The sequence below is a fragment of the Arachis ipaensis genome, chromosome B07 (assembly GCF_000816755.2).
Source record: "Arachis ipaensis cultivar K30076 chromosome B07, Araip1.1, whole genome shotgun sequence".
Taxonomy (NCBI): domain Eukaryota; kingdom Viridiplantae; phylum Streptophyta; class Magnoliopsida; order Fabales; family Fabaceae; genus Arachis; species Arachis ipaensis.
In genome coordinates, this window is record NC_029791.2 from 114,631,634 (window position 1) to 114,648,447 (window position 16,814).

General features: G+C 31.8%; 2 protein-coding genes across 2 annotated transcripts; one reads left to right on the forward strand and one right to left on the reverse strand.

Moving 5' to 3' along the window:
• Nucleotides 1,914–12,112, forward strand: LOC107607706. Its single transcript, XM_016309628.2, is given in 8 exon segments — nucleotides 1,914–2,750; nucleotides 4,305–4,346; nucleotides 4,596–5,730; nucleotides 7,216–7,306; nucleotides 9,156–10,008; nucleotides 10,551–10,592; nucleotides 10,838–11,544; nucleotides 11,546–12,112. Coding segments are annotated over 8 exon segments (4,110 nt in total). The 5' UTR covers nucleotides 1,914–1,939; the 3' UTR covers nucleotides 11,975–12,112.
• On the reverse strand, nucleotides 12,581–13,846 carry LOC107607707 (rust resistance kinase Lr10-like; the record flags this gene model as incomplete). Its single annotated transcript, XM_021107935.1, has 1 exon — nucleotides 12,581–13,846. A coding segment is annotated over one exon (903 nt), but the record flags the coding sequence as incomplete, so codon positions are not given.

Genomic DNA, 16,814 nt, shown 5'->3' on the forward strand with positions numbered 1-16,814 from the left:
ATTAATTCATTATAACATTAATTTGATATCTTTTATATAATTCCATAAAATGAAGTTTGCTCAACCTTTAATATGAGCTAATATCTTCTATAATATAGCTTTCTATATAAGTCAAGAATTTAATATGAGAAATTAATATTAGCAAATACCGTTACCATAAAAAAATGACACCCACGACCCTGTCTAAAATATCGAACAAACTCCACCAATCAGTAAGCTAATCATTTATATAAACGAGAACTCAAACTTGACAAAGACATGTTCTACAAGTTTTTGTTTTGAATGCTTTTTAATATTTTTAAAGATTTCTTTTTATATGAGTATCGAAATATCTTTTGTAGGTATTTTTACTGTGGGGTTCGAATCAGGTCGATTTATAACTCTCCAAATCAAGTAACTCATTGTTCGAAAGAAATCATTGTAGTTCGGCAGTTTCACACAGAACGGAATACATGCGAATTTAAAATTCTTATAAGACATAGAGACACGATATATATAAAAAATATAACGTATTTTTTTAAATAAATTGTAATGATATTTTGGTATTTTATTGATATTAAAACATAAATTAATTTTTAATTATTTTTCATATTTTTTGTTTTAATAATTAATAATATATATTATTACTAAACTCATTTTAAGAATACACATTTAGAATAAGACTAGACACACTAACACGTGATTGTATTTAGGTGTGTCCAAACGTGTCCGAAAAAAATTTTTTTTCCTTTTTATTTTTTATTAAGACACGGTTGAACACAAAAAACACACGTATCTAACGAGTGTCAATGAATGTTGTGTCCAAAATATATCCAACATGTGACACGACAAATAAAAAAAGTGTGTGCTTCATAGATTTTAACAATTGAAAAAACCACCATCCTAAATTAAGGTGATTGCTATGGTACCTATAAATGTTTGTCTAACTTCTTAAAAGGGTTAAAAATTAATATTTAATTTTAAAAGCATAAAAATAAATAATTATTAAATATTCAAAATTTACCATAACAAATAAATTAGGCACACCATACTATAGGTACCATAGAATTCACGCTTTATATTTTTAATATGGGGTGATAATGGTGTTTTTTAATTAGGTGAAAAGTTTGTGTGTTTGATTTGTATGGTCAGATTTATGGTGTTTTAATTTTTTTTGTTGATATCACAAATCTAAAAGTTAGATTTGTGGTTTTTATTTTTTATTTTTTTAAATGCAAATATGAAAATCAGATTTGAGTTTTTTTGTTTTAAATTTTTTTGAATATACAAATTTGACCCTCAAATTTGTAACACTATAAAATTTGGCCCTCAAATTTTTCTACTTCTTTAAATTTGAGGGTCCCGTTTGTTACTTAAAATTAAAAAAAAAATTAATCCATAAAAAAAAGTATACCAATTATCCATAATGATAAATTACACACGATCTTTTTTCATATTAAAAAAATTAGCCTGGAATTCACCTCTAAATTAATTATTAACATGGTATGACGACTGAGTGAGAAATGGTCTTCATCTTATTAATTTCTTAACCTCCACCTGACTGACAATGTTTGCAGAAAAACAAAAGATCACTTCAACAAAAAAAGTATAAGAAAACAAAAAACATGACCTTTCAACGCGCCTGTGTAAAAATAATAAATGTACAGTATTACTTGGCGATCTTGATGTGTGTATGTGAATCACAAAAGAGTGATAATGTTGCGGGAACAAATTAATTAAGAGTGGTTTGTAGGAAATTTCTGCAGCTGGCAGGTCTCATCAGTCACATTTCACATATTAATGCTGGTGACTACTAGTGAGTTGACTATTGGACTTGTGTGATAGTGATAGTCTAACTCCTCCTTATGGAAAATTATTGATGCTGCTGCCCTGTGAAGCAAGTAAATTCTTGTTATATCTGTAGTCTCTTGTTATTGACGTGTAGACCAAATCAAAGACAATGTTAAACCTTTGTACATTTTTTATACACCTTCTACCGCTGCTGTGGATCTCCTTACAAGTTTTCGATTTTTATGCCACCCGGTGGAATACCAAGGTGGCAAAGGATTCAGACAAAACAATGTGTTCATCTGAATGGTGTGGGAGGCATGACATAAGGCATCCTTTCAGGCTGAATAATAGTAGTCCAAGCTATTGTGGTGACCACAGGTACACCCTCTCTTGCGAGAATGATAACCAACTCTTTCTCTATCTCAAATCAATCAAGTTCCAAGTGCAATCAATTAACTACAACAACTACACAATTCGACTAGTAGATGCCAATGTTGCCCTGCATAGCCATGATCACTCATACCTCCTTCCTTATTCTTTAACCTCCTCCAACTTCACCAGTGCCCAAGATGAACCATATGATGATTGGTTCTATAAACAGCATCATTTAGTTGATGTTATTAGATTGACAAAGCAGATGGTATATTTGATGAGGTGCCCACCATATGGAGTAGAATCTTCTTCTGCTGTTGCAACTTGCATGAATGGATCCTATGCGCTTGGGAGTACATTCTATGTAAGTGATATTGATAAAACTCTCCAGGATTTGGCGGTCAGAGACTCGTGTCATATAGAGTGCATATATCTGACTTCATGGCCTGCTGAAATCAAACACAGAAATAATTCATGCACAGACATCCATCATATGCTGCTCTACGGGTTTGAACTTTCTTGGTTGAAAGTATATTGCAAGTTTAAGGCCATGCTCACTGATCATAACAAAGTCATTTGTTATAAGCCTTCACTTATACCTAAAAGTTGTAAGTGTATATCTACTAATTTAACTACCTATTCATATATCGTACCCCTGTGTCTTCTTAGGGTACCTGTACTTTAATTTATGACTATTATTTAAGATTTATTTTCAATTTTTATTTTAATTTTGAAAGGAGGTAAAAATTCGAATGCAGTTAACTTTATATGAAATTAATAGCTAAAAATCATTAAATATCAATTTAATCAAACCTATTAAATTATTTAAAGACTCTCGTCTATTAATTTTACATAAAATAAACTACATATGTGTTTTCACTTTTAGTTAATAAGACATACAATTTCTCAATAACACATTATGTGGATACTATATTGATATTCTATAATCTTATGAAGTACATACCATAAAAATTCCCCTTTTGTATAAGTTTTCTTTTTTGTGTCGTTCAACATTTCCTTGTTTAATTTTCTTCTACATTTCTAAGAAACAAAACTATTTTACTATTCCTTTATGTAATAAACTGTTAACAATTATGTTGATATAGTGATGATGAAAGAAAGTGAAACTTTGTATTTGTATTTATTGTTTAGTTATTGAAAAATATAACTAAAAAATATGAGAGCAATGGGTTCTTTTTAAACTTAATTTTCCTTTTGAATCCTAGCTGGATAATTTTGACAGCTAACATGTGAGAACATATTACATATGTGTTTTTAACGTAATTAAATTAATGCTTAGTTTGGTAAAATTTAAAAAAAAAAAGTGGTTATGTTTTTCTAAAAAAGAAACATCTTGTTATTAAGATCTTTTAAATGAATACAATATTTTCCTCATTTGAATTATGTAATGACTATTATTTTCTTGTATACATGGCCATATATTGCAAATTAGAATTAGCGTTATATCTATTAAAATTAGAAAAAGATTATTCATTCTTGATATGATTATATACGACTTTTATAGAAGTGAAAATTTATGAGATTGGCGTTATGACCGTTAAGTTTATGTATGTTATTTTCTATAATATTATAAAGGTGACTATATTGATAGATGTCATTTTTTATATTATAATAAAATAAATTTAATATTGATATAATATATATTTATGTATTTAAAAACTTAGCTGTCATTAATTCATTATAACATTAATTTGATATCTTTTATATAATTTTCATAAAATAAAGTTTTCTTTTTTTTTTTTTTTATCAAAGATATGAGACTCGAACCCGTAACCTCTTAATTGAGTATGAGAAGACTATGCTATTTGAGCTATTACTCATTGGCTCATAAAATGAAGTTTGCTCAACCTTTGATATGAACTAATATCTTCTATAATATAGCTTTCTATATAAGTGAAGAATTTAATATGAGAAATTAACATTGAAGAATTTAATGTGAAAAATTATAAAATTGATGCTAGATTTATTATATAGATATTATTTTATATAATATTATAAATATAGTTATATAGATAGATGTTTTCCTCTATGCTGATATAAGCTAAATTTAATATTGACATATTTATAGAAAACTTAAGAATTTAGGTCTCATTAGCATACTATAATACTAATTTAATATTTTCCCTGTTTCTTTTTTGCAGTCCTAGACTCAATGTATGTTGAGGTTCTAATGGCTGGAACGGGTAAGCCTCGTCTTTTCCTTTGCGCTACGTACTTATTTTATTTCGGATTGAAATCTATGGATAGGTCTATGATGATGACAACATGAAATTTATAAGGGAACACCATTAGAATTTAGCAGCAAAAAGAAGAAACAACAACAAAAAAAAATAGCATAAATAATTTTTAAAATTTTGTTATTCAAATCTAAAGGTGCTATGCTAAACTGAGTGACTTTTATGATTTCTCTACTCTTTCCATCTCCTTTACAGTTTTATTTGCTCTTGCCAAATTTGCACTTGGAGCTCCAAGCATCATTATCTTCTGCATATATAAATGGAGACGGAGGCATTTATCCATATATGATAGTATCGAAGATTTTCTGCGAAGTGACAATAACATTATGCCAATTAGATACTCCTACAAAGAAATCAAGAACATAACTGGAAAGTTCAAGACTAAACTAGGAAATGGAGGCTATGGCTCTGTCTTCCAAGGAAAACTTCGAAGCGGTCGTCTTGTAGCTGTTAAGGTATTGAATAAGGCCGAATCCAATGGCCAGGAGTTCATCAATGAAGTTGCTACTATTGGAAGAATTCACCATGTTAATGTGGTGCAACTCATTGGTTTCTGTGTGGAGGGATCAAAGCGTGCTCTCATATACGAGTTGATGGAAAATGGATCACTAGAAAAATACATATTTTCCCCTCAAGACAAGGCTTCCTTAAGTTGTAAAGAGCTCCACTCCATTTCCCTTGGAGTAGCACGTGGTATTGAATACTTGCATAATGGCTGTGACATGAAAATTCTGCACTTTGACATCAAACCTCACAACATTCTTTTGGATGAGAACTTTAATCCAAAAGTCTCTGATTTTGGACTTGCAAGGCTATCTCCCACTGATAAAAGCATTGTGTCTCTGACTGCGGCAAGAGGAACCATAGGGTACATGGCTCCTGAGCTTTTCTACAGAAATGTTGGCGCAATCTCATACAAAGCCGATGTCTATAGCTTTGGGATGTTGTTAATGGAGATGGCTAGCAGAAGGAAGAATTTGAATACACAGACTGAAAATTCGAGCCAAATATATTTTCCCTTTTGGGTTTATGATGAATTGCAGGATGGAAGGGAAATAACAATAGAAAATGATTCAGATGAAGAGATGAAGTTGGCAAAAAGAATGATGATTGCGGCATTGTGGTGTATACAAACAAAGCCTAATGATCGACCTTCAATGAAGAGAGTTGTGGAGATGCTAGAACAAGATGATGACTTAGAAATGCCTCCAAAACCATACTTCTACCCACTTGATGCACCCACAGAAGAGAATGGTGAAGATAATACAACTCAAAACAGTTCAAAATTATCCTCTGATGACGTCTCTTCAGTCAGTGATTCAAAGGAATAGAAATGATCTATTTGGACTCTACTTTGATATAATGTTGCATGCTCTGTATTTAACTAGCTTGTGTCTTTGGCTATGTTGTCTATATAAGTATCTCTGATGTATATGATGACAATAAATTCGGTCCTATGTCCTCTAGATTATATTATTATCTTCACATTTTAATCAGTGTCTCTTTAATTAGTTGAGATATCCATCAAAAGTATATAAAATAAAATACGCAACTAAAACTATAAAAACCTGTCCGAAAAAAGGTAAACATCACAATTTAATGAAACTATTATAGCTTATAGGTTAAGCGCGTAGAATGTGCAAAGAACATTATTGTATAAGAAAGACTCATAAATTAGGCTGGAGACTTTACCCATGAAAGCAAAGCACTTGTTCTTCATGGAACCTGGTTGGCATTGTCACTCTTTATCTATCTCTCTGAAGTTGACATTGCAAGTTGCAGCACGACCTTGTCAAAGTCTTTGATTTTTGTTTTATAGGTCAGGCACAACGCAAGTCAACTTCTGTTGATTAATCTCACACGGTCACACCTATTATTTTTACAATATTATTTTTTCGCACCCTGATTATTAAACTATTTAAACAATTGAAAAAACCCCATCCTAAATTAATTATTACCGTGCTAAGACTGAGTGAGAAATGGTCTTCATCTTGTTAGACCATCTCCCATTTCTGTTTATGGCCTACCTGTCATAAAAAGTAATTTCACATCAGCTTTTGCGTCATAAATAATAAATAGGAACTCAAAATATCTCTCTCTTTTCCATTAGGAGGAACTAACTTTAGTCCCTATTGTGGTCCCACTTAATTAATTAATTAAAATACTTAAAATTAATGTAATTAATTTTTTTAATAATATTATTTAAATTTATAAATTTAAAAATAATTCACTATTAAAAGATATTAATATTAAATAAATTCATATATAATAATAATACACAATATATAATTCGGAATTACACTAATTTTATATTTTATATTATTATTTTTTTTATAATAACTTGCCAAATGGCAAATTATTATTGGTTAATTTGAGTCCCTGCTTAGAGGGACTCTCTCATCTTGAGACCCGTGCGAAAACTCATTCTTTCTCCTCTCTAATGGTTAGAGTTTTTATGTGTCAGAAAAAAATGAAAGAAAAACTCACCATTGAAGATACTCTTAGATTCTTGACCTCGACCTGAGTGACAAGGTTTGCAGAAAAACAAAAGAAAACAAAAATATGACCTATTAACGCGCATCTGTGGAAAAATAATAACTGTAGAGTATTTGAGTTGCATATCAAGGTTATTTTTTTTGGATATGGGATAAAAATTGGTGTAATTCTTTAATATTGGAAGTTATGGTGTTTTACAAAATTCTGGGAGCTATAAAATACGCAGAGTGCGAATTGCCAAATCAATTTATTTTTAATTTATAAAGACAATACACAGTCTGCGTATTGTATTATTTTAATATTAAATTACAATACGCAGTCTGCGTATTGTAAATACACAGTTTGCGTATTGTCAGTACAATACGTGTTCTGCGTATTGTGTTTGCCCAGAACAGCGCCCCCATAACACTGTAAAACTCTATTTTTTGTAACATTAACGTAAAACTCACTTTTCTCTTCCATATTAAAATAAAAAATCCGCATATCAAACCCCAAATATGATTTTTGAAAAATGCTGAATAATTAACATTAGAAATAAATAATTCCTCGTAAATAAGATATTCTAAATATCTTTTGGTTATTATTTTTCTGTTGAAAAATAATTGTTAATGGGATAACATAATACGAAAATTTTAGTGGGCCTAAAAAATCTATTAGCAAGATACATTGATTTTTAATGTATTATTTTTTAAAAAATGGATAGTTATTTTAAAATGAATTCTGTATCAACAAAAACTCATGTTTCTATATGATAAAAAACATATAGTAGTGATGAATCGTTAAAATAATAGAAAACCATTGGAAACTAATCCTTCTTGAAACCATTGCAAAAAATAAAATAATAAAAAGGTCAATGATATTAGGCCTAGGATTTCTTTAATCTGCTTCTATGCTACCAGAAGGAGCAATTTACCGAAAAGAATAATGTACACATTATATTTCACATTATATCCTATAAAGAGACCACTTTGATAAAGACAAGAAAAATATTTTTTTTAAAGACGTTTACATATGTCATGATATTATTGGACATTTTTATTAAAGAGGAGTGTTAGGGACCAGCACTTTTGTTAAATTCTGACTAGCACTTAACTATCAAAAAGAAATTGAATGATTCTATACCATTAGATGCAATCTCACATTATTAAAAACATCATTGATGGGTAATTGATAGCTAAAAACCACAAAATCTGCTGGTCCCCTAGATTTTTTCTTTATTAAATTGGTTAATAATTTATTTTTTAATAAATCAAAACAAAATCGGTTTATTATAACAACAATAATAAGCTCAATTGTCTGCATTATTATAATTATTAGACCCCATTTGATCCAATCGATTTCCACAATTTGAATCGAATCATGTTTAAATTTTTTTGATAAAAGACAAATATATCTCTGATTTTTGTTTAAAAAAAACCATGGTCAAGTGAATTTTATAAATTTCTGATAACAATTAAATTTATTGTTATTGTTATAAAAAAATCGATTTTATTCTAATTTGTTAAGAAATTAAAAAATAACCAGTTCATTAATACGTCAAGTAATAATACGTTTTACGTATCTTTATGGGATTATCCTCCATATTATAATCATGCAAAGGAAAGAATGCTTAATGGGACATACCTAAATGAATGTGAGTATTACTTGGCGATCTTGATGTGTATCTGTGTGTATGTGATTCATCGAAGAGTGATAATGTTGCGTGAACAAATTAAGAGTAGTTTGTAGGAAATTTCTGCAGCTGGCAGGTCTCACTCTCATCAGTAACATTTCATAACAAACCACACCACAAAGCCAGTACAAGACAAAAAGAAAGAATCACCCAAAACCAACCTACAACTCAGCAACACAATTCCAACCTTATCAGAAACTGTACCACCATAATTCTAGAAACATCTTTTTTGCCTTGCTGTAAAAGATGTTGCCAATCATAGAATTACCCAAGTTTCACCACTCAATAATGAGCTGTAATTTCAGCCCTATTGTATATATATAGCTACCATTTTCATTTGCAATGCAAGAAGCATATAACTTTCTTTTCACTCATTGGTCATTGTCTTTTGCTCTCTCTATTTTTCTGCACTTTTAGTGTTCTGTCTTTGATTTCACATATTAGTGCTGGTGACTACGAGTGAGTGCACTACTGGACTTGTGTGATAGTGATAGTCAACTCCTCCTTATGGAATATTATTGATGCTGCTGCCCTGTGAAGCAAGTGAATTCTTGTTATATCTGTAGTCTCTTGTTATTGATGCGTAGACCAAATTAAAGAAAATGTTAAACCTTTGTTCATTTTTTATACCCCTTCTACTGCTTCTGGGGATCTTCTTAAACATTTTGAATATTTATAATGACATCCGGCGGAGTAACAAGGTGGCAACCGATGCAGACAAAATGTGTTCATCTGGGTGGTGTGGGAGGCATGACATAAGGCACCCTTTCAGGCTGAATAATAGTACTCCAAGCCCCTGTGGTGACCTCAGGTACACCCTCTCTTGCGAGAATGATAACCAACTCTTTCTCTATCTCAAATCAATCAAGCTCAAAGTGCACTCAATTAACTACAACAACTACACAATCCGACTAGTAGATTCCAATGTTGCCCTGCATAGTCATGATCACTCTTACCCCCTTCCTTGTTCTTTAACCTCCTACAACTTCACCCGCGCCCAAGATGAACTATATCAAGATCGCTTCTATACACAGCATCATTCTATTGAAGTTATTAGATTGACAAAGCAGATGTTATATTTGGTGAGGTGTCCACCATATGGAGTTGAATCTTCTGCTGCTGCTGAAACTTGCATGAATAATGGATCATCCTATGTGCTTGGGAGTACATTCTATGTCAGTGATCTTGACAAGCGTCTCCAGGATTTGGCATTCGGAGACTCGTGTCATATAGAGTGGATGTATGTGACTTCATGGCCTACTGAAATCAAACACAGCAATATTTCATACTCAGACATCCATCATATGCTGCTCTATGGGTTTGAACTTTCTTGGTTGAAAGGATATTGCAATAACGAGACATTATTTGCCATGCTCGCTGATCATCATAACAACATCATTTGTTTTAACAATTATTACCAAAGCTCCCCACTTCAAAATTGTAAGTGTGTATCTTACTAATTTAACTAGATATTTACTTATTCTTATATTAACTCCGAGTCTTATATGCTGCTCTACAGGTTTGAACTTTCTTGGTTGAAAGTATATTGCAAGTATGATGCTATGCTCAGTCATCATAACAAAGTCATTAATTTTATGTATTTATGTATTTAAAAACTTAGCTGTCATTAATTCAGTATAACACTAATTTGATATCTTTTGTATAATTTTCATAAAATGAAGTTTGCTCAACCTTTGATATGAACTAATATCTTCTATAATATAGCTTTCTCTATAAGTGAAGAATTTAATATGAGAAATTAACATTGAAAAATTTAATGTGAAAAATTATAAAATTGATGTTAGATTTATTATATAGATATTATTTTCTATCATATTATAGATATAGTTATATAGATATATGTTTTTCTCTGTGTTGATATAAACTAAATTTAATGTTGACGTATTTATAGAGTTAAGAATTTAGGTCTCATTAGCTTACTATAATACTAATTTAACATTTTCCCTGTTTATTTCTTGCAGTCCTATTCTCAATGTATGTTGTGGTTCTAAGGGCTGGAACGAGTAAGCCTTGTCTTTCCCTTTGCGCAACGTACTTATTTTATTTCGGATTGAAATCTATGGACAGGTCTATGATGATGACATCATGGAATTTATAAGGGAACACCATTAGAATTAGCAGTAAAAAGGAAAACAATAACAACAAAGAAACATAGCATAAATAAGTTTTAAAATTTTGCCATTCAAATTTAAAAGTGCTAAACTGAGTGACTTTTATGATTTCTCTACTCTTCCCATCTTCTTTACAGTTTTATTTGTTCCTGCCAAATTTTCACTTGGAGCTCCATGCATCATTATCTTCTGCATATATAAATGGAGACGAAGGCATTTATCCATATATGACAGTATCGAAGATTTTCTGCGAAGCGACAATAACATTATGCCAATTAGATACTCCTACAAAGAAATCAAGAACATAACTGGAAAGTTCAAGACTAAACTAGGAAATGGAGGCTATGGCTCTGTCTTCCAAGGAAAACTTCGAAGCTGTCGTCTAGCAGCAGTCAAGGTATTGAATGAGGCCAAATCCAATGGCCAAGAATTCATCAATGAAGTTGCTACTATTGGAAGAATTCACCATGTTAATGTGGTGCAACTCATTGGTTTCTGTGTAGAGGGATCAAAGCGTGCTCTCATATACGAGTTGATGGAAAATGGATCACTAGAAAAATACATATTTTCCCCTCAAGACAAGGCTTCCTTAAGTTGTGAAGAGCTCCACACCATTTCCCTTGGAGTAGCACATGGTACTGAATACTTGCATAATGGGTGTGACATGAAAATTCTGCACTTTGACATCAAGCCTCACAACATTCTTTTGGATGAGAACTTCAATCCAAAAGTCTCTGACTTTGGACTTGCAAGGCTATCTCCCACTGATAAAAGCATTGTGTCTATGACTGCAGCAAGAGGAACCATAGGATACATGGCTCCTGAGCTCTTCTACAGAAATGTTAGGCGCAATCTCGTACAAAGCTGATGTCTATAGCTTTGGGATGTTGTTAATGGAGATGGCTAGTAGAAGGAAGAATTTGAATGCACAGACTGAAAATTCCAGCCAGATATATTTTCCCTTTTGGGTTTATGATGAATTGCAGGATGGAAGGGAAATAACAATAGAAAATGATTCAGATGAAGAGATGAAGTTGGCAAAAAGAATGATGATTGTGGCATTGTGGTGTATACAAACAAGGCTTAATGATCGACCTTCAATGAAGAGAGTTGTGGAGATGCTAGAACAAGACGATGACTTAGAAATGCCTCCAAAACCATACTTCTACCCACTTGATGCACCCACAGAAGAGAATGTTGAACATACTACATCTCATAATAGTTCAAAGTTATCCTCTGATGACATCTCTTCAGTCAGTGATTCAAAGGAATAGAAATGATCTATTGTTGCTTGCTCTGTATCTAACTAGCTTGTGTCTTTGGCTATGTCATCTATATTAGTATTTCTGATGTATATGATGACAATAAATTCGTTCTTATGTCCTCTAGATTACATTATTATCTTCACATTTTAATTAGTGTCTCTTTAATTAGTTGAGATATCCATCAAAAGTATATAAAATAAAATAAACAACTAAAACTATAAAAACCTGTCCGAAAAAAGGTAAACATCACAATTTAATGAAACTATTATAGATTATAGGTTAAGCGCGTAGAATGTGCAAAGAACATTATTGTATAAGAAATACCCATAAATTAGGCTGGAGACTTTACCCATGAAAGCAAAGCACTTGTTCTTCATGGAACCTGGTTGGCATTGTCACTCTTTATCTATCTCTTTGAAGTTGACATTGCAAGTTGCAGCACGACCTTGTCAAAGTCTTTGATTTTTGTTTTATCGGTCAGGCACAACACAAGTCAACTCCTTTATTAAGTGAATAGATTAAGAGTCACGTTTCATATGTACGGTGACTGGTGAATGTGAACCTTTCAAAGCCAAAATAATCTATAACTTATATAGTGCAAAAATATATGTGTGATTCGATGAGCAAACTAAAGTCTTCATATACAGTTGTTACTGTTACATACAGAATTACAGACATTTGACACTCGCATAAAAGTGTAAGAACACCATACTTGTTGCAAAAACAGAAAAGTAATTATTGGAACAGAGTTTAAAACAAAAAGAGAAAGAGAAGGAGTTCTAAAGAAGACCTCACCATCTGCTAGAAAATATGAGGGCAAACTACCAAACTAGGCTAACATAACAGTACATACAATTTACTCCATGTAGCTAACTATAATACAAGCCAATTAGCCAAATATATTTGGATGATATCAAGTGAGTTTTATTTGACTAGTTAAAGAAAATACAAACTTTTCATACCACTCCAAGTTAAAAGTTAATCTAACTCTTGGATCACTTCTAAATCTTGGGTAATTTGTCTTGCAGGCACACTAATTTTAGCATATTTTCTTGAAGGCCCTGTGGAAGCAAAAGGATTAGGAGGTATTGCTAATGTGTCTTGGTCTCCCTCCAACATTTGAAGCACTGTCTGCATTGATGGTCGATCCACTGCATGCCATTGGATGCACCAAAGTCCCACTGTTGCTAGTTTCTTAGCAATTTTAGCATCTTCTTCATCTTCAATATGAATTCTGATTTCATCAGTCTCTTCTAAAATACTATGCATCCATTCTGGATAGTAAACATGGCTACTGTTTTCTTCTATATCCTCTGTGATCTTCTTCCCTCCAATTGTTTCTAGCAGCATCATTCCATAACTGTAAACATCATACTTGTAAGATACATTTCCAAAGTTTCTTGAGAAAACTTCGGGCGCAATGTACCCCAAAGTTCCTCTAGCTGCTGTCATTGACATTACACTTTGATCCTTGGAACATAATTTAGCTAGACCGAAATCACAAATTTTTGGAGTAAAGTTGTGATCTAGCAACACATTTTGAGGTTTGATATCAAAATGGAGAATGCGTTGATCACAACCTTGGTGAAGATACTCAATTCCTTTAGCTACATCTAGAGCAATCTCTTGCAACTTCTTCCAGCCCAAAAAGTTTTGCTTGTTGTCGGGCGAATTTATGAACTTCTGGAGTGAAGAATTTGGCAAGAACTCATAGACAAGAGCTCTTCTGAACCCATCAGCACAGAAACCAATCAACCGGACAATATTGACATGGGGGATTCTACCAATTATACCAACTTCATTGACCAACTCCTCCCCATTCCCCTGGGAATTATTCAGCATTTTCACAGCAATAGGAAATTTGTGTGTGTGATCACGATTTAACGTGTAGTGGAGTCAACATCATGGTCATGAATCTTATTGGTTTCTATGAATATGTACTATCGGACTGTTAAATTCATAAGTCAAAGTCAGCTTCTTTATTTATTTAATTTTGATCGTATACCAACTTCTTTAGATCATGATGTTCTAAGAGAATTATTACAGAACTTCATTCTGAGAAGCTTCTTAATACAATTTTTCCACATTTTATAGCCATGATTAACGAACTTTGGAACCAAACAAGAAAACGGAATCATAAATATTCGCACACGGTCACAGCTTCAATATTGTTTATCGACGAAAACTCCAAACTAGTCTTCAAACATTTCTAAGTGACTCTTTTATAGTTTGATTCTATTATTTTTATTTGAAAAAATTCTACTCTCCTCTCTTAAAATATGTTAAATGATATTTTTTAAAGGTACATTTTCGTCTTATTTATGGCTATGAATGCCTTACTACCATTTTTATGTGGGACTATCATTAACCATTTTAAAAATATTTATAAAAAGAACTTTGTTTTTTTTATTTTTAGAAGAATTCATAATTAGACATTTACCTCTCTGTTTATATTTTTTACACATTCCTCCTTTTCTTTTCTAATCACAGTTTCAAGAGAGGAAACATTTGTCTCTGCTAGAGTTCTTGCCTCCTTCTACCACCGTCGCTTGTTCTCTGCTCCTCTCCTTCTGCGGTCGTTCGTTCTCTGATCCTTGCCATGAGGTTGTTGCTCCTCACCGTGCACCGTCGTTGCTATTTTGCTTCTCCCTGTGTCTCACCGTATCTCGCCGTCGCTGATGGGTGGTCTCGTCATGTCTCTCTTCTGTGTCTGCTCGAAATCAAAGCAACATTTCTTCTCCTTTTTGGACTCGCTGTCTCCAGCTCTCTGCTTTAGTCCGGTAACTCAGTTTAGATATATCTTTCAATTTAATTTCTTTCTTTTTAAAGTTTCGATTCCAATTTAGAAATAGAAATAATATGAGAAAGTCTGCTGATATTTTTTTTAGCATTTGTGAAATTATAGCATTGATTAGTTTTAGCAATTTAAGCACTTCAGAAAGTTATGTTTTTCTTTTTTTCAGATAGCGTTGGTTAGTTTTAGCAATTTTGACTAGTTATGTGTTTTGTCAGTAAAAGATAAAAATTTTGCAAAACCGTTTACATTTGTTGTTGAGAAGCATTGCTATGTCATTATTATGCATGGACTAGGGTTCAAGTTCAGAAGATATTATAGTAGATTCTTAGAAGTTATTGCATGTCAATTTAATCTATTATGTTCGTATTATATTTTAATATTTTATTACTGTCAAGCGATTACTTGGCTTGGGAGTGTGCTATTCTTGATTCTTGTATCTGACATTGTCCTACCACGTTAGTGTATTATTATGTTCAAAACACAATTCTTAGCCTTTTCACGTGTTTATGCATATTAGATTATTAACATTGTAATTGAATATCTATTTTTTTTTGTTTAGCTTGGAGTTGAAATTGTCCTTGTCCTCAATGGCCCAATTTCATACTTGTTGGATATGTATGAAAAAATCATATAAAAGCTTTTACAAAGAGTTCACTTCATCCAATGCTTCTTCTTCTGAGATTAGTTTGACTCTTGGATTTAATGAGACTTACCAAGGGCTTGAATCCGATCTTGGAATTCCTTTCATTACTTACATCGAAAAACTAAGTGCAAGAGAAAAAGATACATTTCATGAACCTGATTTAGTAACACAAATTGATGAACCTAGTTTGTGACAAATTGTTAAATGTAACTTATACCTAACAACAACATAGTTTGCATCAGAGGTAACAACTAGCAAGGTTTCTTTTAAATCTTTTGTACTTGAATTATTGAGCACACTGTTTCACTTATGTGATTACTAATTTGGTATGCTATTTGTATTATGAGCACAACTGTGATGAGTTCCACATCAAGCCTCTTTACCCTTTTATTCGTAGCTCTTTTCATGCAGGACTCGCTAACTACCGCCAGGATGGTTGCATGTTAATCAAGCATAGTTAGTATTTATATTACAACAGTTGAAAAAACTTGGGCAGCAGATGACTATATCATTAACAATAGTTGAAAATATTATGTTTCACTCTATATTTACATCATTGTTGCTTCGATTTCTAAAAATAGATAGTCTCTCTAAGGACTGGAAAGCATTCTTTAAATGGTGACATTTTTTGTTTAGTTTCATCAATATTGCATTGATTGTACTACTGTAGCATTGTCTTAAATAAATAATATTTTGACTGTATTGGTGAACATTTGTATTTTTTATTTATATTTGTTACTTACCCTCATTAGCTTGGTGATTATAAATGGTGAAGCAATGCTGCCTTATTTTTATGCTTACATATATCTAAGAGATGCTATTTTTAATTATGTGCAACATGGTCGTATAAGGGTGCGTTAAATCACAAAAAAACTCAATTCAATCAAGAAGCTAAATTAGCTGTTTCCATAATATCGCATAAAATGATGACGAAAAAGCATAATGATAAATCAGAACTTGTCACACAATTCATAGCATGTTGATCTATCTAATGAATTCATAAACTATTTCGTGCACTAAAACCAAATGATATTGATACAAGAGTAATTATTGTAGAAAACCATACTAGTTTATAAAAGTGTTTTAAAGCATTGGTGAGAATTATGTAAATTAGATTATGGTTGAGAAACAAAAATGTACTTTTAAGTAATTACCTAATTTAATTGTTTACTTATCTTTCAGAAAATGAGTTTGGGTCTAAATGGTTGATGAGGTAGTTCTTTTTTAGGAAAAATTCTGTGAGAGCTAGCAGCTAACTTTAATTAACAACCAGAATATTAGATGATCTTTATAATCAATAAAAAGACAAACACTTACAGCCTTCTGAACAGCTTCATTGGTCACTCTTGGGGATGAGTTTCTTAAAACTTGAGCTTCAGTTTGAAAACAGACATATTAAGTGGCTATAT